At 36.1% G+C, this 22,781-nt stretch overlaps 1 protein-coding gene across 1 annotated transcript; it reads left to right on the top strand.

Annotated features, from left to right (window-relative positions):
- Positions 1-548: 548 nt before the first annotated feature.
- ccdc142 (coiled-coil domain containing 142) lies at positions 549-19,812 on the top strand. Its single transcript, XM_079390203.1, has 14 exons — positions 549-1,343; positions 1,475-1,529; positions 1,622-1,715; positions 4,754-4,812; positions 5,027-5,090; positions 7,338-8,936; positions 9,693-9,779; positions 9,866-10,027; positions 10,691-10,854; positions 10,961-11,080; positions 15,400-15,514; positions 15,614-15,791; positions 15,890-16,101; positions 19,283-19,812. The coding sequence occupies exons 3-14, from the start codon at positions 1,646-1,648 to the stop codon at positions 19,531-19,533; spliced, it is 3,081 nt and encodes a 1,026-aa protein (XP_079246329.1). The 5' UTR covers positions 549-1,343; positions 1,475-1,529; positions 1,622-1,645; the 3' UTR covers positions 19,534-19,812.
- The last annotated feature ends 2,969 nt before the right edge of the window (positions 19,813-22,781 follow it).

Below are 22,781 nucleotides of genomic sequence, written 5' to 3'. Positions count from 1 at the left end.
AAGATACACGGATAGAATAGAAAAAGAATAGAGCAAGCTAGTGTTAGAGGCCTTTTTTTGCTTTTTAATTGTATAATAAATAAAAAGAAAACGGAATACAAAAAGAATAGAGAAGCTAGTGTTAGACTTTTTTAAAGAAAACAAGCTGTTAGTAAATAGTCTAAAAGGAGCAAGTTTTTTTATATACAGTATATATTGTGAAAATATTTACTTCATATAATTTATATATAAATTATATGTTTAATATATAAACAACTTATTTTTCTTATATGCATGCATGTGCGTGTATTTATATATACATAATAAATATACAAAGTACACACATATATTATGCACAGAAAAACTTTTATTTTGGATGCGGTTAATCATTGCCCAGCACTAATTCTAATACTTCATATATCCTCCATAACTTTAAGTATACTACTCTGACTCTTCTTAACATTGAGTGTACAAGTTCATGACAAATTGTCGCAATCGGTGGAGAGCAACTGCGCGCGACTGCGCAATCCGACATACCCGCCTTGCCGTCGCGAGACTAGTTTTTTGGCACACGTCAGCATGACATCAGAACAAGTCGGACACTTTTCAAACCGACATGCATCTCGCGGTGATCGGTTCTGCGCAGATTTGGGTCATCTCAGACAAGCCAAACCTCGCGGCCGCGGGCGGGGCCCTAGGCGACCGCATGTACCGCCTGTTGGACGGGTTGGCATTGGGTCCCATAACAATAGGCTCGTTTGACATTTGCTATTTTATTTGTATTTATGTATATTGTCACAAGGAAGAAGAAAAAAAAAATCCGGTATGAATTTCAAACGTTTCGAAAAATAACTCCTCTATACTTTTAGATCGTGAGCCATGGTTCTGATGAATATCGTCCCAGTTTATTGAATAATTATCTCCATAAACATTACCTAAGTATGATTATAAATTTACAACGTTACGAATAAATGCTGCTGTCTAAGTAGGCAGTTCACTAGGTTTTGAGACACAGCCCGAGTTCTCTTTTCTTATTGGCTCTGTTCTCCTCATGCTATGCTAATTCCTGTATATGTGCTTAACTGAGGATTAACTAACCTAATTTACCCCTCAAAATAGGTGTCTTCCTATAATAGGTAATTTATTGAACTGAAGGTTTATCATGTGCGCTAATAAGTGACTATTAGGAAGATGATGTTATTAGCGGGCCCGAGCACTAGTTGTGTACTGGCGAGTTAACAACTGTTAGCCTGTTAGCATTAGTGTAAATCAAATGGAGGAGGATACAGACACAGGGGTGGATGTTAAACTAAATCACGGGATTTAATCACAACTTGAATGTTTTCATTTGGTTACAATGACAGGTAAGTCTCATCCTAGTGTTATGTTGTCACGTGTAATGTTATTTATACTTGAAGATTATTTGTTTGTAGCAAAGCAGTATTGTAAAACATTCTTCTGCTAATTATTATTAATTTGTCATTTTATTTCGTAGACTAGTCTCGTAGTAGAGATGCAACCTACGCCTACTTTTCCTTTGAGATGAACAGGTAAACTCTTAGATTTACTATAATTTTGTTAACAATATAGTTGTGTTACTGTCCATATCTTTGTAATGTGTATTTTATTTGTTGTCGTGGAGGAGGGATGTTGGTTAGAGGTGGAAATGGCTCACGCTTTCGGCGGATCACAGGAGGGACAGACTGACACCAAAACAAACACACATACGCTAGCAGGTGCCACTTTCACCTTTTAATCTTTTTGTCCTGTGGCTTATTGTCTTTAAAAGAGGATACTGTCACTAATACCAACTTTGTTAATGTTAACAGGCTTTTTATTTGTTACTTGCTGAAATTGAATTTTCTCTATTATAGATCAGTGACTTTTCTTCATTTTCTTTGGCTTCTATTTAAATTATAGTAGGCAATTGGCTTAAACAAATGATTATGACTCGGTGTTAATGAACATTTTTGATTAAGTCAACATATGTTATGGAATATAGACATATATTAGGCTACTGCTGTGATATTTAATTGGTCTGCAATATTGCTGACATTTTGGGGCTATTCGTGGTAAGCTAAAAGTAGTTTGTTAATGCTTTTACACTTTTAAATTTCCTTTCAATGATTGATGGTTGAAGTGTGAGTAGAAACTCTGTGCCCAAAACTCTTATTATTGCATTTATAGAGCGAACCTTTCACTTATTGTTTATAGTGCAACAGACGTTACTCCCATAATTTGCGCAAAGTATCATTGGATGTAGGAAAAAGGTGGATAACTGTAATGGCAATGCTGAATTTTTAGCAGCCATTACTGCAGTCTTCAGTGTGACATGATCCTTCAGAAATCATACAAATATACTGATTTGGAGCTCAAGAAACATGTCTTATTACCCATGCTGAAAACTGTTGTGCTGCTTAATGTATTTGTAGAATTAAAAACATAGGAAGAATTTTTCTTCACAAGTTTTTAAATTTTTCTTCATGTTGTGCCTGATGCTGCCTCTTAGGTCTTCTAAATTTACTGTAAACCACAGGGCTTATTTGCTTCTATAAAACAGTTAGCATGCACTTAGCCCACCTATTAAGTGAAAACTCACAAACAAAATCAAAACATTTTAAAAGCAATTTCTCTGGCGCAGTAATAGTGATAGCAGAATGGTTGCCAAGCAAACACACAGATGTGTTGGCGCAGTAATACTGATGTAATGAGATAAAAATCACTTTTATAAGGTTTTTTTTTTTTTTTTGACAAATTTAATGCAACATTGCTACATTTTCTTCAATCAGTCAATCAATCATTCCATCAAAACCAAACCTTACTGACCCCAAACTTTTTGAACAGTAGTGTACTCATTCTTCATTATTACAGTATTACGTGGAATAATTGTAAAGTCTAGGAAACCTAGGAAAGACCGCACATGGAGGTAGTGACCAAAAAGTATAGGCGTAGAAATCTTTTTCTCTCTTTTTGGCAGCTTTTCCTTCAGTGTCCAGTCTAACTCATCCTTAAAAAAAGATCAGTTTTATTAAGATAGCACTTAATTTTTGCACTGTACTTGTTACACATCTTACTGGTAGTAATAACAGTAAATTATGCTAAATAACAAACAACTAACCCTCAACCAAAACCCTAACCTTTATCATCATAGAGTAAGTGCATGTTGTTAATTAATATTAATTTAAAATAAAGTGTAACATTTAATAAATAAGAGAGTTCACGCATGTAGGCAGAAGCCTTTTGATCAGGGCTCGTATTCACAAAATATTTTATCTTAACACTAAGAGTTCTCCTAAATAGTAGTAAAAGTTTTTTAGCTAAGGAATAGTGAAGTCTTAAGCTAAGAGTAAGGGCAGGGTTGACCTTATTGCTATGGATGATGTCAGCATGCTTACTAACTATGCACACAGTGATTGGCTGATAGTCTCTGTCAGAGATTTATTCATAGAAATATTGTATATTATGCGCAATATTATGTTGCTAGTTTCAAATAAAGGTTTAAAAATAAAAGTGTTAATTGCCACCTTCAAATGAACAAATACAGGCTAATTATCACTAAATAAACAAGTATATGTTCAGCTAAGCATGTGCGCTTCTCGTTAACAGTTAGTGAATATGCATATAAACAGCCTTTTAATTAGAGTGGAATAGTCATGGCTGATAGTAATGGCTGAAACGTAAAAGAAAACCAAACTGGACGCAAAACAGCTGTTACTTCTTGCCCAACTTGTTAATAAAAACAAGGACATAATCAAAGGAAAATCTGGAGTTGGGATAGCCTCCAAAACCAAAAAAAGGTGCATGTGAAAACGTGTGCTAATAAATGCAGCATGTTTGTAAAATGTTTACATTCTGAGGCAGGTTGTCTGCAACAGCCATTTTAGGATAGTTTGTGGCTTGGTCTGTGGCCCCTTTTACACTAGTGTGTTTTAGTTTAGAATGAAAACAATCCTCATTTACACTGGCTTTTCCTTTGCGTTTCAGAAATGATCTCCGTTTACACTACACAAAGGAAAACGCTTGTCACGTGACCATTCATGCAGGTACAACCATAGATATGAATGGGTAGATTCCCTATTATTTAGATGCCAGATGCGTCTGCGTGCTTGGAGCGGTCAAATGGCGAATCTACCCATACATATCTATGGGTACAATAATGAGCATGATGTTATTGTTTACACAGTTGTCAAGGATACGCAGTGCGAATGTGGGCTGCCATGCCATCATTTTCAAAAGTCTCTGTTTTGGTCCATTTACACTGAAACACAACTCCGGAGTTTTCAAACTAAAACGGGGTCTGCAGCATTTTCAAAAGTCTCTGTTTTCAACCTCGAAAACGCCGGAGTGGTGTAAACGATAGGCGTAACAGTAGCAAAAGTTATGCGTTTTAAAACGAAAATGCACTAGTGTAAACGGGGCCTCAGTGACTTAGGAGTCATCTTCACTACTCCTAATGTTTCACAGATTTAGGAGCTAGTTTTAGTGCTAAAACACTGTCAAATATTCTTAGAGCAAAAATTTAGGACTGACATGCCCATTATTTTTAAGATTTTCTCCTAAATCGGCAAGTTATAGGCTACTTTTATCCTTAAGATATTTTGTGAATACGGGCTCAGAAGATTAAAAATTAAAATCATTCAAACTTTTCACTGTTAATGTCAGTTTATTGTATACCAGAGTGCAGAATTAAAATTATTAAACAGGATCAGGAGAATTTCAATAACATTGACATTTCATCATTTGCTTGTATTCTGACATTTCTGATCCCAAACAGAAAAAAAGGACAGTTCTGTTGGTGACAGTCCTGAAAATCAATGCTCTAATAATGAACAGGTAAGACACAATGACTCATATTTTCATACACATCAGTGTATTGCTGAAATAATTTGTAGCATGTTATTTGCCATTCTTATTATCATCACTGCACATCAGTGAACTTTGATGTAAATTTCTTTCAATCTATCTAGAATTAGAAATGAGGAACCAAGGTGTCCTCACTCATATAATTTTGCTAATCTTTTTCTTTTTTTGGCTGTGTTTTTCACAGAGGATGCAAAGTGACTGTTCAGAAATACTTAATGAAGAATATATTTCAAATTACAAATATGATGGTAAGTTTTGTGTTTAGCCTTCTTGAAAGTTCTATGATGTTACATAAATATGTATATATCACTTGAATGCAGAGGTCATGACTTATTACTCCGCTAATAGCCTGCTGCTGGAATGAGTTAAGAAAAAAAAAACACTGGAAATTAATTACCATTTTTGCACTTCTAGTTTCACTGTCCCAAAGTCAATGGGTTTTTTAAATAGGTTTTTGGTTAAATGTCTAAAATAAGCATGGTTAACACAACCTCAATATATTTTCATCTTTCATTCTACATAAAATAAAGTAATAATAGTAATACTCCAATTTATTTAAAAAAATTTTTGTGTCTAAGTGGGACAGAATACTGTAAACAGGCTACCAGGGCACCATACAGACTTTATCAAAGAATTAGCTTCAAAGTTCATGAGAATTGTCTTCATTTGTGAAGACAATTTTACAAACAAAATATGCAAGAATCAAAACCGTTTATAGCACATTATTAAACAACTAATGGCACATTCCATAAGTTGGGTGCACAATGGACTCCAATTTTTTTTAAGCAATAGAGGCAAAGAGCATTTCAAACATGTTTGATATTTTGAGGCAATTTTAGAACACATATTAGCTGTTTCCGAAACCGCTCCCTATCCCCTATATAGTGCACTATATCTGGTGTCGGTCATTTTGTAGTGCTGTCCAAATTCTGATTGAACGAGTTCATTTCCTACATTTGTTCACTACTTTTTACCCACAGTCCTCTCTGATTTCGAGTGTATAACAGATGTGCACTCGCTGAAGCACTATTTCCCATAATTCAATGCAGACAGGACTGAGGAGCTGGAAGAGATACTGGGAATGAGTTAGTTTGAATGAGAGATGCCATTTACAACTTTCTTATTTCTGATTTAACGTTTATTTCATAGATTATTAATATTAAAATATATTATATAGGCATTAACTGAGTAATTTACTGAGGATGTGGTGTTGTTAACTTGCAAGAGATGATAGAGATGTGGTGATAATTTGGTGGATGATTTAAAAAATAAATATTCGTTAATTACAGCAGGTAGCGTATTCATCCTAATGTGAAATTAATGGTCGCCTGAGGAAGCCATTGTCATTGTCATCTTTTTTATATAATCAAAATAATGCTCGGGAGAGTTTCAAGATACTAAAAATAATAAATACATAAAATTGATGTGCTATATGTGTATATGTAATGTTTATTTTTGTTTATTCAGTATTTTAATAATATTTTAATTATATGAACTTAAGCATTACAAAACAATAATAATACCATCAATGAAACTACAAAGCTTGCCCTGAGGTATGTATAATTACAACATAAAATCATTGTGAGTGTTGTTGTTATTAATATTATTTCCTAAAGTACTTATTTGACGAAGCTGTTTCTGTGACCGCTCCATCTCTCTGTCGTGCAGTGTATATACATACAGTCAGTGTCCCAATTCATTCACTTTATTTCATTCACTCTTTTCTGATATAGTGCACTCAACTGCCATAAGGATTAGTGAATGAGTGGGCGATTTTGGACACAGCTATTGTTTTCATTTGTCTTGCATCTAGTAATGAGGCACATATTTCTGTATGAGTTGATGTTAAGGTCTGGTAGTGTATAAAAGTCTTCTGTCATTTAGTGTATGATGCCCAGTTTTCCTTCTGTAACCTTTTACAAAGTCTGGAAGTGAATGATGCCTAGTGTTTTAAAATCTGTTCAGATTGTAAACATTGTTTAGTGTAATCAAGCCTTCACTGACAGAAAACAGATTTTTTTTTATTATTATTAGAAGTATATTCAGGCATTCATTCATTTTCCCAACCGCTTTTCCTATGTAGTGTAGGGACAGAGGGATGCTGGAGCCTGGACAAATGGCCAGTCTTGGAAATATGTTATCAGTATTACTACAAATTGCCATTTGATACTTTCAGACCTCTTTTAAGGGACAGCTTAATTTAGACTAAATCTGATAATTGCCACCAATTTTGTGCATATTTATTTTCTTTTAACTTTAAACATTTAACCTTCAACAGGCTAAAAATTTGGAACCTCATAAAAAAAAAAGTAAAATAAAATTCCACATGGTATTTAATTTGACCTCAGAGAGTTATATAGGTCCTCCCTGATGAATTTCAGAAAAAGGACAAAAAAACATGACTTGCAAATGACTTTAGAGTTGCAAACCCTGTTTTATATGGGTTTCCACTGTAACATTTTTAGTTCATATTTTGGATTTCTGTTTCCTCCCAGCTTCCTGGTACCAAGGTCCATTCACCAAATCCCTCCAGAGGGCAGAGGCTCTGTTTCGCAACCGTTTAAACCCCAGTCTGAAGTGGCTCATGGGGCAGAAGGACAAAGATGGCAGTTGGGACTCTGAGAGTGAGAGTATCACTTCCTGTTCCTCCAGAAATATCCAGCGTCTTGGGCAAACTTTACAGAGCCTCAGCTCTCAATGCCACACACTCCGTAATCCTGCATCAGGAGGCAGGCTGTTTGGCTGTGTCGTAGGTCTTTCTTCCTCTGAGGAAAATGATTTTTACCACCACCATCAGTTTGCAGCCTTCAGCCAGCATTACTCTCAGCTACAACACCTGATGGACCACAGAGCTCAGCTGCTCTTCCTCCATGAGTACAGCCGTCGCACACATGTGGCCACTTGCTTTGTGGTGCAACTGGACTCAGTGTTGGAGAAGACGCATCTCCTTTTGGCTGACAGGGGGCAAGTAGCTGAGCAGCCCAACTCCGCATGGAACCTCAGCCTTAGAGCTTTGTGCCAGGAAATGCAGGTTCACATTAACCATTGGGATCTGCTCTGGGCCAACGCTCAATCTGACTTCCATCTCCGCCGTGTTCTTTTCAGCCGTGTGAAGACCCTTGCTTCCATGCGTCAAACTCTACACTTACTGGGCTTCCAGGCCTTGTGGCTGATGGAGCGGTGCATCCACACTGCTCTTTCTGCTTTGGCTGCTGCCCAGCTAGATCGTGTGCCCAGAGATGCATTAGTGGACCTGCTGTGTGCTGTTGAGCTGTACAACCAGATCGTAGAAGACAAGTGGATCCAGGGTACAACATCTGCCTGTGACTCACAGCTCATGTTCAGCTCATACGGGCCACAGCTAGGATCTGTTTTGCTTCGAGACAGAACTGGTCCTAAAAAATTCCCAGTTGAGCAGTTGATGATGATTCTGGCCCAGAGTCATGCTCAGAAAGCAGCCGAACAACTTTACACATTGTCTTCCCAGCAGAATAACCTCCTCCATATAGCAGAAAACCCCAACAAACTTAAAAGTCACTTTGCACACTCTAATCTCAATAGTCAGCTTTCATCCTCTCCTGAAATAAACATACATACAGTACAACTCGAACCTCAAGTTGCTGTTAATGAGGTGCCCCAAAAGCCTCTTCACGGCCTCTGTTCTTCGAATTTTCCATTCTCTTCATTTATCTCGAGAGACAGAGAGTGTCTCGACACCCTCTTTCAAGTCCTAGTGACCTCAACAAATCTCTTAGCTTCACTTATTCCCAAAAAACCTCTTTTAGAGAGGACAGCTGATTTGGAGGACTATGTGTTGATTTGTCGTGGGGCCAGTGAAGGAGAAGAGAGACTGCTAAACAGGCCCAGAATGACCTCCAGGACCCACAACGTGGCCGCGGTGGATCTCAGGAAGTCTGACGCATATATGAAGCTCTTTTCTTATTATAGGAAGCTGCTGTGGAGGGAATTTGGTAAATCAGTTGTAAGACACTTTTATTGTCAGCCGTACAACAGCACTCTGGGAAGTATCAACCAGTGGAATGATGAAATGGTGCTTCATTTTGTCACATGGCTCAAACATTTGTATATTGAAGGTACTGATGTGCAGGTGGGGTTGAAGTATCAAATGTTTAAATAAAGTGTGTAATGTGTTTAGAAAAGATATGTAATGCTAATGGTTGAATCTCACAAAGAAATGTCTGGATCATATTTCACCTCAAAATCAAAACGAAAAAGAAAGTATCTATTTTACATTAAGTATAGTCATGATGTACACAATCTTTCAGAAGTTTGCTTAGTGTTGTGCTGCTTAATATTTTTGTGGAAACTTGATTGATTTTCTTCAGGATTATTTGATGCACAGCATTTATTTGAAATAGAAATCTATTAATGCATCAATTTAATGCATCCTTGAAGTATTAATTTCTTTAAAAAAAAAAGCTCTTACCTGAAACTCTTGAATTGTATTGCATGTTTTCTTTGTATTTTACAAATTAACTTTACAAATAATTATAAGATCTCAAAAATCTTAGACTTTTCTTTGTAAAATATTTACTTTTGTTTAAGCCAATAACCGATGTAAAGAAGTCTCTTCTATGGCTATTTTTGTGTATTAAAATATTTACATCTCTTAAATATTTCTGAGACTTGCCATAGAAAGTATTTGCTAATACCTATAAAGTTACTGGTACTATATATTGTGCATCTGTAGTATTTTAAGCTCAAGTGCTCCTTCCTGGATTGTCACTTTTATTATTATGAAGTTAAAGAGGGGTTTTCAAGATTTATTTTTTATTTTTTATTTTTTTTTATCATTATTTTTCATCCCTTTTTTTTTTTTGTCTTTGTAGACTTCGTTCCACAGGAATGTAAAGGAAATTTGAGCAATTTCTGCTCTTATATTTTATCTGTTGCTGCCTTCAGACAGTGGGATGAAAGTGAGTTATAATAACCAAATTATGATTATTCAGTGAAATGATTGACTGTTGAAGTGATGTTGGTCTTTGATTGTGTCCTGTTGTAGTGATGTGTTTGTCGCTGGGCTCAGGGCTAAAAGAGAAGTGTGTCCCTGGATTTAAACAGGAAAGGTGTGCAGTGAGGACCGCCACTATGGATCTCATTCTCCAGCTCTTCCCACCTCTGCATATTGTTCTTCAGCTACTGCAATACCCAGATGTAGAGTCAGGTACTCAACTTTACACTTTTGTCATTGTCAGTATGTTAAATAGAATAGGGTTGTCATTTCATTAGTTGGTGCTGCACTGCCGTTCAAAAGTTGAAGTTGATGTTTAAAAGTTTTTGAAGTTTCTTGCTCACCAAGCCTGCGTTTAATTTACCAAAAATACACCATATGCTGATTTGGTGCACAAAAAACATTTATTTTTATAATCCATGTTGAAAACAGTGCTGCTTAATATTTTTGTAGAAACAGTGATATGTTGTTGTTTTTTTGTAATAATGGAAAAGTATTTACTGTCACATTTAATCAGTTTATTTGTTCTTGCTGAATGAAATATGAATATGAAATATGATTTAATTGTTTCTTTCTTTATAAAAAAAGTTCTGATCCCAAACTTTTGAATGGTAGTTTATACTCAGTTTCACAGCAAAAATAAATTAAATAATAATGTAAACAATAATTACGAGCAATAATAAAAATAAAATAAACCGTTACTGCAGAAACTGTAGAAATGTGTTAATTGGAAAAAATATTGTTTTATATTATTAATATTTACTTGGTAACAAAGTACCAGTACTTTTATATCCCTACTTTGAACAGTGTTCAAGGTACATAAGATCACATAACCTCATCCTGCTGCTTAATTAAATGTATGATGTCTTTCACCAGCTGACAGTGGATCCAAGAGAGTTAAGAAAAATCATTTGGGATTACTATGTAGATCTGTTGCAACTGTCCAGTCCTCTACTGTCTGGGTTATGAGTAAAGCCTACCAGTTTCTGGCCTCCTGGTCCCTTACTAAGTTCCTGCTGGTCACACAAGGAGATCTTAAGGTAAACTGACCTTTAAACTTTACTGAAATGCCCCCATGCATGTATATGCATCTTTTTGATGCAGGATATATTCTGATTTTGAACATTTATTTGTCTTTGTTTTAAGGATCTCAAAGAGTCAGTTGAGGGCCTGGTCCACCTCACTCAAGCCACTGGCAGAAATTCAGCTCACCCTCTGATAATTCAGGAGACAGCCTCACTCTCTAAGGCACTTACAGATCTACAAGTGAGAAATTCTAGCATCATTACATAATTCCTGAGTAATTATTAAAGGGTTAGTTCACCCCAAAAAATAAATTATTTTCTCACCCTTATGTAATTTAAAACTTGTATGACTTTCTCTCTTCTGTGAAGATGTTTTGAAGAATGGTGGTGTCCAAACAGTTTTGGTGATTATTGCCTTTAATTGTATTGACACTGAGACATTTCTTTAAAACATCTTTTATGTTCCACAGAAAATAATGCAGGTTTGTACGGACCCCCTAAAGGGACATGGTGGTGGAAAAAAATCAGGGTGCGATATTTTTTAATTCTCTCAGCAAACTTTGCGTTCTCTTGCAAAAAGTTTGTGTTGGAGGACCAAATTTGGTATTCATAATTACTATCAATACTAATAACACTATTGATATTAATAACCTTATTAATAATATTACTATTAATAAAGCAGAATAGGCCAGAATATGAACGTATGATCGAATATTTCTCCGCCATAGAAAACCGTTATAGAAAATGCTAAAGGTAGGCTAATGGACAAAGACGGTGATATAAATAGACCAAATCTTGTATACAGTTTATTAATAAAATATATTGCGCACTGGAAAACAGATGTGCCCAGAATATGAACAAGCAAAGTTTCACGTGTTTTCTCCCCTGTAGAAAAAAAACAAAAAACAAAAACCTTAACATGGCATAATGGATTAACGTGTTGCTTGCCTGTACATACTATATACAGTGCCCTCCACTAATATTGGCACCCTTGGTAAATATGAGCAAAGGCAGCTGTAAAAATAAATCTGCATTGTTTATCATTTTGATCTTTCGTTCAAAAATTCACAAAATTCGAACCTATCATTGAAGTAATCGTTTTTTTCTCCAATGCATGTTGGGCAGTTATTGGCACCCCTATGAATTCTTATGAGTAAAATATCTCTGAAATATATTCACATTTATATTAAAATTTTTTTAGCACACCAGGGTATCTAGGAGCATGAAATTGTCCAGCCATGAATTCATGTTCCACAGGATTATAAATATGAGGAACACAAGTCAAATTCCCTTAATCATCCATCACAAGGAGTAAAACCGAAGAATATAGTTCTGATATGCAGAACAAGATGGCTATAAGAACAGAACTAAAGCATTGAAAAGATCCACTTCCACCATCAGGCAGTAATTAAGAGGGTCCAATCAACTAAAGATGTTACAAATCTGCCTGGAAGAGGACGTGTATCTATACTGTCCTAATGCATGGTGAGGAGGAGAGTTTGAGTGGCCAAAGACTCTCCAAGGATCACAGCTGGAGAATTGCAGAGGGGTCAGAAAGCCGGAAAAAAAAAATCAAACAGCCCCTACATCACCACATGTTGTTTGGGAGGGTTTCAGGAAAATTTCTCCTGTCTCATCCAAAAACAAACTCCAGCATATTCATTTGTCAGACACGACTGGAACTTCAAATGGCACTGGCTTCTATAGTCAGATGAAACTAAAAAAAGAGCTCACCAGCTGGGTTTAGTACAAACAAGGGATAAAAAGTAACCCATGGTAGGGCTGTGCAAATAATCGCATGCGATTCTCATGCGCATCTCGTCAGAAAAGCTGGTTCCGTGATTTGCAGTCAATCGCCATCACCTGCTTTCAAATGGAGCGTCAATTAATACACAGAGCCGTAGTTCACTGACAAGCTAGGAAATTTCCCGTTCATAATCGAATGCGATTCATCTGCGATTATGAACGCAATATTGCCTAGCCAATGCCATGAGAATCGCATTCGATTAATTGCACAGCCCTACCCCATGGCCACGGTTAAATATACCGGAGTGTCTATTTACACTAAGTGCAAATAGCCCATCTTGTTGGCAAAGGCTATTTACACTAACTCCGCCCACTAACGTGTGATTGCGTTAGTCAACATTAAGAAAAGAAGCTAGATCAACATCAGTTTCAGTGGCGTAGATGGTAAGGCGCATGCTTTTTGACGCGAGCGACCCGAGTTCGAGCCCACCTTTTGCCAAACATTTTTTTTCTCCCTTTTCAAATCTCATATCGCATCAGAAAGGCATTTATTTTCAATAAAAATGAAGGAAATAATCAACAAGTTGAAAATAAAGTATCGGGTAGGTGTAGGGAGGGCTTTATTGTCCCAATAAGGTGGCATCCATTTAATAAATTTGAATTAAAATGATAATTTACACTCAGTATGTTATTATTGCGTACTGTTTTATAATGTACTACAATACTGAGGTGCAGATAATTGCCACTATTTGCAATAAGTAGTATAAATAGCACAACATCTTGCTATTTTAACATAGTGTAAATAGAATCTATAGCTATTTGCACTTAGTGTAAATAGAATCCATCGCTATTTGCACTTAGTGTAAATAGCATCTGTCACTAAAAAATATGCTATTTGCACTTGGTGTAAATAGCATCTAATTGCTATTTACACTGAGTGTAAATAGCATCTATTGCTATTTGCACTTAGTGCAAATAGCCGCTGCCAAAAAAATATGCTATTTGCGCTTGGTGTAAATAGCATCTAATTGCTATCTACACCGAGTGTAAATAGCATCTATTGCTATTTGCACTTAGTGTAAATAGCGTCTATCGCTATTTACACTTAGTGTAAATAGCCGCTGCCTAAATATACTGCTAGATCTTTAATGTCGTGGGCCTGTTTTTCTGCCGGAGGTCCAGGATATCTTGTTCAGATGCATGGCTTCAAGGATTCTATCAAATACCAACAGCTGCTAAACCTGACTGCCTTTGTTAGAAATCTTATAATGGGCTGTGGTTCGATCTTCCATTGGGACAATAATTCAAAACAAACATCAAAATCAACACAAAAATGGGTCACTGAGCACAAAATGAAGCTTTTGCCATGGCCGTCCCAGTCCTCCGACCTGAACCTTATAGAAAATGAGTCGGGTGAACTGAAGAGAAGAAGCATGGAGCTGTGAATTTGAAGGATCTGGAGAGATTCTATATGAAGGAATGGTCTGTGATCTCTTATCAGGTGTTCTCCAAACTCTTCAGACATTATAGGAGAAAACTCCGAGCTGTTATCTTGGGAAAGGGACCTTGCAATAATTGGGTGCCAATAATTGTGGCCCACATGAACTAGAGAAAGCATTTATTTCAATTTCAATTGTTTTACTTCAATGATAGGTTAGAATTTTGTGATTATTTTTTATTATTATTATTTTTTTTTTGAATGAAAGATCAAAAGGATAAACAATGCAGGTTTATTTTCACAGCTGCCTTTGCTTATATTTACCAAGGATGACAATATTAGTGGAGGGCACTGCATTTTTAATAAAATATCAAATTTGGGCTTTTTATATCACTTTCTTCTTATCTCAAGCCAAGTGTGGCAATTCAGCTCACATTTTGGGCTCATCTGCTGCATGTACACAGTATATATTTTTAATAATTTCTATAGAATATTTGGCCTTTTTTTAATCACCATCTTCATTAAGCTGCATTGTATTTTCTTTAACGGCTTCTATGAGAGGAAAACACTTAACGTGCAATTTAGCGCTTTCTGTTTATATTCTGGGCTTATCTGCTTTCCTGTAGGCTATGTAGTATATTTTATTAATAAACTGTAAAACCATGCCTTGAACTTAGCACTGACTGTAAGCTGTATGAACCACTGCAAGCAGTAAAGTAAACAGGAAGTGTTTGTCAGAGCTCAACTGGTTTTGCGAGAGAATGCAAAAGTTTTGTGAGGGTAAGCAAAAAAAACCCCATAAACCTCCCACACCATATTTTTTCCACACCCATGTCCCTTTAGGGGCTCCGTAGGTTTGGTATGACATGAGGGTGAGTAAATGTTGACTTTTTCATTCTTGGTATGATACAAAATCATATTTTGTGAATTATCGTTGAAAAGTTTGGGGTCAGTAAGAAAGAAATTAATAATAGTTTTTTTGTTGTTGTTTTTTTTCAGTATGGATGCATTCATTTGGTCAGAAATTACAGTAAAAAAATATTTTTCAAATAAATATATGAAATAATCTAATAACAATATTAATTCACAATAACATCAATATTCATTCATTATTTTACTGTTTTCAATCAAAATAATGCAGTCTTGATGAGCATAAGAGACTTCTCTACCTCTCTCAAAAGCTTTAAAAATTGACGCAAAAGAAAAACAAAACTAACTAAATCAATAGATAGTGAATACAGGCATTAACATTATAATGTTACAACAGGGAAGCATTTAAAAGAATACATAAAATTACCTCTTTAACGATCTCTTTAAATCTGTTTTTTTTTTTTTTTTTACACCGTATGACCTACTCTGTTTGTCTGATATTGCAGGCTTCCTCTGATCTTGTCCTGAGGACCTTTTCTATAGACTGCAAGAAAATGTCTGTGGAGATCTTTGAGCAAACCATGCCATCAGCAAAGCATTGGAGGATCAATCACAAAACTGGTATCGATGCAATGAATGAAAATTTACAGTGGTTTGAGTCTACTTGTAGACTGCTAAATCCTCCTAAATATTTTTAAAATTCTGTACATTATTTTTTAGAGCTGCCCAGCAGTCCTAGTGATTATGCAGCCTCTGCAGCTCAGATTGTGATTGGTCAGGTGCTGGAGGGTGTTCAGCCTCTGCCTGATGATTCTCGTATTCTTGCTCTCACTGAGGCTATGACGGCTTTCATGGAGGCCTGGATGGAGCACATCCTTAAACAGAAGATCAAGTTTAGGTTAGTAAACGTGTGGTGGTGCAGTGGTCTTACTGTAGTGGTTCATGTTCCATTCTTACATTCCCTGTTCATGTTTGTGAATTCTTCATTTACACTAGTATTCAGGGAGCTCTCCAGCTGAAGCAGGACTTCGACTTGATTCGAGATCTCATTCGTTCAGAGGAATATAGCCTCTCAGATGAGCTGTACCAGAAGCTGCTGTCACTACGTGTTTTTCATCAGGTGGATAATGCAATCGTGTGCCTGCTTCAGCAGCCTATGGCCAAACCTTACCTGCCCTCTCGCAGCTGGGAGCCCTTCAGACACTGCTGTGAGTTCATTAAAAAACAAAAAAGTCATTAACTGCTTTTTAAAATTATTTCATAATGTTTCCTGAGGTGCACTTATAATGTTAGTATTTTTTTAAAGATCAAATTACATAAAATTGTCTTAATTTAGAAATAAAAGGCCATTTTCTACCCTGATTTTAGCCCTCTATTTGAACGCTCTGTTGGAAGAGGCGTGACTCCTGTGAGTCTTCAGTGTAAATGCCCACTGCTATAATTGGCTACAATGTTTTCATATGAAATAAGTAATTTTACTATTACAGCTGTTGACATTTAATTGTGAAAAGTGTTGATTCATAGGCTAGGGCTGGACGACAAAATATAATTTTCCTTGATAAAACAACAAGAATTCGATAAATGTTTGATACAATGTTTATGCACCAGAAGTGTAACAAACATCTCTACTCATCTGAACTGTGCCACATGCGCCATTTATCCGCTCGACTCAAAGTTCAAACAGCAGAGCGAGCTTACTAGAGCAGATTCATTTACTTGCTGAGGTTCAATACAAAGCACTTGAATTCAGTGAAAAACACAAATGAGAAACACTTTTCAATCTACAAATCGCCTTTATCATGGATTTAGTGTAGTAACACTAACTTCATGTCATTGTGACATATTTATCAAATTTTATTCTACTATTAATGTAGACATGTATTAAAGGAGTAATGGAATATAATTATAGTGTTTTTTTGTTTTTTTTTGTTTTTAGTGATTAAGCTGTATATTTGTGATTAAGAGCACAACAATGCAGTATAGCTAACAGTGCAAACACAATGTAAAAAACAGATTCATTGGGCAGTGTAGACGGCATCATTACAGGATCATCATTTTGATGGCGAGATTCCTGAACTCTCGTCACTGATAAACAGGGCCATTCTTAGGGCGGTGACTATGGAAGGATATTCTGGACTATTTTCAAAATGAATTGCAAATTGTATTTTCATTTGAATTTTCCATATGTGGAAGTATAAATTGTGACATAATCCAAATGCGATTACAAATTTTACATTACCGTTTGCGTTTTCGCAAATGCACAGTGACTGCCAAGTCCATTTGCAACTGTATTTTCCATGTCCTACAAGTACATATTTAAATAGCAATATTAATTACTATATTTGCTTTTTCACTCTTTCTGCATCACGCATGCAACCTGCCAAAACTCAAATGGAATTATAAATACTTTAGGATATAAATTTCCCGTGCCTTATACGGAAACCTGTCTCAGGGTTGGGACTATACTATGTGCCATTTAAACAATGGAGGTAATTGGTAAAGCTTCCACTAAAGGCAGCTGCCAATGTGACAAAAGTGTGTGAACGAACAGACAGTGCAACCCGGGTATCCTTATATTCTTGGAACCCGAACACAATAAATTCCTTTGATTTTTACCCCAAATGCAGCAACTATCCCCTGCTAACAGCGGGAGCCACAACAGTATGCACAGTAGGTCCATATTCACTATTAAACAAACGCTTTTCACCTGTCTCAAGATATCTCGCATATCTCTCATACACTCCGACTGAGATTACTTATTTGCCACCTTACCTAATCCATAAACTTCGCGCCTGCCTTAAAATCTTTCACTGTTTGCACTCCAACTGATGCACATCAGCAAAGTTAACTTACCTTGGCTGTGGCATGTTCTACAGCTGTGCTTAGTCCTGACTAGTGAAATATCATCTGGGGCAGGCCGTTTTGGTATGGTCACATGCATCAATCGGAATGTGAACAGTGAGAGATGTTTAGGCAGGTGCAACACTTAAGTGCCATTGCATGTGCACTCCGTTACGGATTAAAAAAGAGAAATAAAATATAATATGTGATTTGTTCTGATTTGCACTGTCTGTTTGCTCATGTGCGTTTGGTTAATGACTATTGTGCATACCATTGTGGCTCCTGCTGTTAGCAGGGGATAGTCGCTGCATTCGGGGTAAAAACAATGGAATTGTTTATGTACAAGGTGCCAAAAATATAAGGAGACCCAGGTTGCACTGTCTGGTCCTTCATATGCATCTATCGGATTGGCAGCTGCCTTTAATGGAGCCTTTACCAATGACCTCCATTTTTCAAAGCATTCGGCACAATCATCTGTAAGTGACATCACCTCCCAATACAAACACTGCCCATAGTATAGTCCCACCCCCCACAGTGATTGAAAGGTTTTTGTGCAAGGCATCGGAAATTCAAATGGAATTGCGATTCCAAGTTTTGGCAGGTTACATGGGAAATACAGTTGCAAATAGACTTTGTACTGTGACTGCTAAATTTTAAATGCAAAATCATTGGCGAAAGTGAAAACGCAAGCGATTAATGCAAGATTTGCAATTGTGTTTGGATTGTCACAATTTATGCTTCCACATATGGAAAACGCTATTGAAAATTCAATACAATCCTGTGTTGCTCTGCTCTCCTCATCTTCTTTGGTACACGGCCAAAGATGCAATGATGTAGAAGTAGGCCTTGATCTGATTCTACAGAGGCGGTCTTTCATCACACTGTGAAGTCATAATGTGGCAAAATATGAAACAGTAATTTTCTTAGCTTGGTTTCAATAAAAGCTGTTTTTGGACAAACGAATAAGTTTTGAGTTTTGAAACTTAAAGGATATCTTTATAGTACAATGCCAAATGATCAAGTCAAAGTTGATTTCTCAATTCATGCCTCTTTAACAAACAATGTTATTAATCAGAGAGATGGCATAAATAAAAACATCTTTTATAACTATAATATATTTACATCTTGATTTTGATTAAAGTTAATAGTTAATGTACAACATTGGTCAATAGACTGGTTAATAGGCTAATAGACTTGAGTCATCTTACTTCAAGGTGCACTCTGTCATTTATTGCAATATAATGCTGGATTTACTGTATATTGCCACCTAGTGGCATGATTGTTGCATCAACCCGAAGGCAAAAGTTTCAGTAACAAACAGCATTGTAGCAATGTGTTATTTGTCATCAGCCAGGATAAAATTTTGCTTTGAGGCAAAGTGTCTAACAACAGTAGGCTTAGCAGGATAAAAAGTGAGTAGTGTTCAACTTGTCATGTGACTGGTTACTCACGCCATATAAAAATAAAACTGGAGTCAAATGAGTCTTCGCTTTGTGTGAACAGACATCAGCAGCTTTATGTTAATACCTGTGTGTCCTGTTTCCTCAGGTCCAAGCAGTGCACAGGTCATGGATCAGGCAGCAGGGAGTCTTAATAATCTGGAGAGTATGGACATACAGGCAGCATGCCAGCAGGCCCTGACACATGCTGAGAGCTCAGTGACCCCTGAGCTGCTGTCCTCCTCCCCACCCGAGTCCTACTTGGCCGTGGCTCAGCAGGAATGGCTGGACCTGCGGATACACAGCGGCTCACGCTGGAAACTCCCAGTGCTACATTGTTTCACTAAATCTGAACCTTAGACATAACTGCTCTGGTTACTTGACTGTGTTTACTGGCCCACCTACAGATCAGTTATTCGTTCAGATATATGTTGTTAAATTTGTTAAGGATGTAATCGGATGGCCAATCAAACAGTTCAGGTTTCGTTCCAGACAGCAATAATTTGAGGGAATCCTGTAGTATGTGAAGATCAACACCGAATCCTATGTGTAGCATTTGTATTTTCTGTGAAAAACTGTTTATTGTCAGATAAACAATGTCACTGTTGATGCCTTTCTGAATAAACTGTGAAAATGGTAAAATTATTCATCTTTATTTTTAAATTTTTCTTCAATGCCAAAGTAATTGTGGTGTTTGATGGAGACTTTAACTACAGATTTATTTAAGTCGTGTACTAAATACATGATACACATTGTCTATTAGATTAAGGCCAGAAAATAACTGCAGTGTTAAAAACAAACAAACAAAAAAACTTTGACTTTAGCTTTGATTGTATTATGCATTCATTGTGGCATTGTTTTGACATCATCAACATGCAACATCACAGCATTTATTTCCATCAAGAGATTCATTCATTTTTGGCCAAGATCTTGTATTGACAATGGGAGGGTCGAACCACCCTGTAAAGTTGTCTCCAGCACATCCTAAAGACTTTTAATAGAGTTAAGCTCAGGACTCTGGTGGCCAAGTCAAACAAGAAAAAGATTCCTCATGTTCCACTGTTTCACAAATCGAGGTTGGTGAATCTAGGCATTATCATCCTGGAATATGTCCTTGTATACTATGTCATCCAACATGGTTGTTTAAGAAGTAAAAAGCTACACACTGCATCATTTAGGGTTAAAATATTTTTTGCAAAACCTATAACATGCCAGAAACATATTATTGCAATAATGATCCAGTCCTAAACTCTTCAGTATTTGAATATTTACATCCAAATGGCGACTTTTTTTTGGCCAGGCAGTGAACTTGGTAATAGAATCTGTTCATTATTTACCTGTGAAATGTAAAGTTGTTTATGGTGTATTTGAGGAATAGGGGATTATAAAATGGTTAAAAGAGTAGGCGATCGCCACAGAATGTCACGGACGTCTGATAACATATATAAAGCATTTGTTAAAATGAATTTAAGGTTCAGTCTACATTTTTATCCTAGAGCTTTTATGACGTGGTTATATCTCGTATAACCGAAAGGTGGTGACAAAACATCATGAATTAAACACGCCAGTTGTAACGGTGTCGGGGGGTTGATTATTAAAATAATTTCTTGTAATAAATGCAGGTTGTTTAATACAAACGTCCTATTGTTCCCTCATTAAAGTGTTTATACTCAGTGTTCATTAACGAAAAAAGGATATGAATGATCGTGAAATGGAATAAGAAATACCGACGTTCTTACGTAAGTTCACGCTGTTTATGGAAATTTACTTACGACGATAATAATAATTTTTTGTTAATGAGGTGTTTCTTTTTGCTTGGTTTCTCATCGTTGTTTGCTTGAGCCTCATGTAGATGAAATATGGCAGCAAATGAAAATGAAACCTTTTCCGATCAGAAAAGACTTTCATTTAATTTTCATGCTGGCTAATTAGTCATCGCGGAATAGTAGAACAGATCATTAATATATATATATTACTATGCATTAAAGGTTTACATAACAACTATTTAAATGTGCATTAACTTTTTTATTAAGCATTACGATGAAGATATTACTCCAAAAGAGTGAGCCCAAACACAGGCCCTTAAACAATATTACACCATAAACAATGTTTGCAAGCACCAATCTAAATAAATTCAGAAACATATTCTAACAATTTAAGCAGTTTCTTTGTGTGGCTTTACCTGTGCAGGAGTGCTGCACAGACTGACCTGCCCCATGCAGCCCTTCACTTGTAATTAATTTAAATTGATCATTAAGGCTGTGAGGGAGACTTATGATGCATTTTCCCAATATCATTTGCTCCCCAGAAGGCCTGTCCTACACCTGGGAAATGTATGATAATATCTGATTGGCAGGGAGGGGGCTGTGGCCAGCATGCATGGTGGCTGAGTTATGGCTGCACGGCCCACCTTACTGTTTGGTGGCATGTAATTTGAATACAGATTAGTTGGCCCCAGTGTTCCAGTGCTTTGGCACTACCATTACTGGGGACAGTAATTTGACTGATGAACACAAGGGTTATCACAAGGTCATCACCTTCAGCGAGGTAAGAGGTGGATGGCGTGCCAGCCAACCCACTTTTGGAGCCACCAGCCAAGAAGTCTTTCGATAGCATAATTAGTTCCTTTAATTAAGAGGTGAGCTAGTTGATTGAATAAATCTGCTGCTAATGGAGCATCCGATTTCCCATTCCAATAGCTCATGTGTACTTCTGTCGCCATTTACTCCCTCAGGATGTAGTGAAAATGTTTGTGGATGCATCGTTTGTTTACTGTGTCATCATTTGAGATTTCCTTTGGTTGCTTTAAACCTGCACACTTAATCCATCCTAATTCTTAAATCTCATTTTAAGATGTATTTGTTTTCCATGGCTTTTTTAGTATTGAATTTTAATGGATTGTGAGTTGATTATTTTTTGATTGTTATTTTTTATATTGATATTTGTTTGATATTGATATTTGTTATTGTATAATGATTAGACTGTATTTTTATTAGACTTTTAAGTTTGAGACACTAACAAACATTGTTTATTTTCAGAATGGGCAGATTCTGACAGATTTGTAATCACAGGCTGTAAATATAACACTTGACTGGAAAATTTTGAAGGTAAGTAATGGAAATGTTTGTTATTGTAACTGTTCCAGTTTTATAATAATGGTGTAATTTTAGCAGCTCTAAGTGTATCCATTGTCATTACTACTATGCAGTACATTTAATGACAAGAAATGTGTATGTATGTATTATGTATGCATGTATTTATTTATTTTATATATTTTAAAATATTTTATTCAATATTTATATATAATTTATGTAATTATATAATATATTATATAAAGCTAAACACTTTTAAGATGAGAAAGCATTGTAATAGTTTATCTCAGTTTATTTTAATATAATTCTTAATATAATTTCTTTAATATAAATTCTTCTTTGTCTTTAGAACAGGCTTAAAAGGATAAGAGCATTATTAAGAAATGTTTTAGCAAATACAAAGTATTCTTAGCCTTATTCTTAAGTGAGAAAATAAGAAAAAGTCTTTGCTGTTTTCTTCTTTAGAATATTTTATGAATAATTTTTTCTAATTAAATTTTTTCAACGGATCCATTT

Source organism: Barbus barbus (assembly GCF_936440315.1).
Source record: "Barbus barbus genome assembly, chromosome: 33".
Lineage (NCBI taxonomy): Eukaryota > Metazoa > Chordata > Actinopteri > Cypriniformes > Cyprinidae > Barbus > Barbus barbus.
Note: the sequence above shows the minus strand (reverse complement) of the source record. Positions and strands in the feature narration are given on the sequence as shown.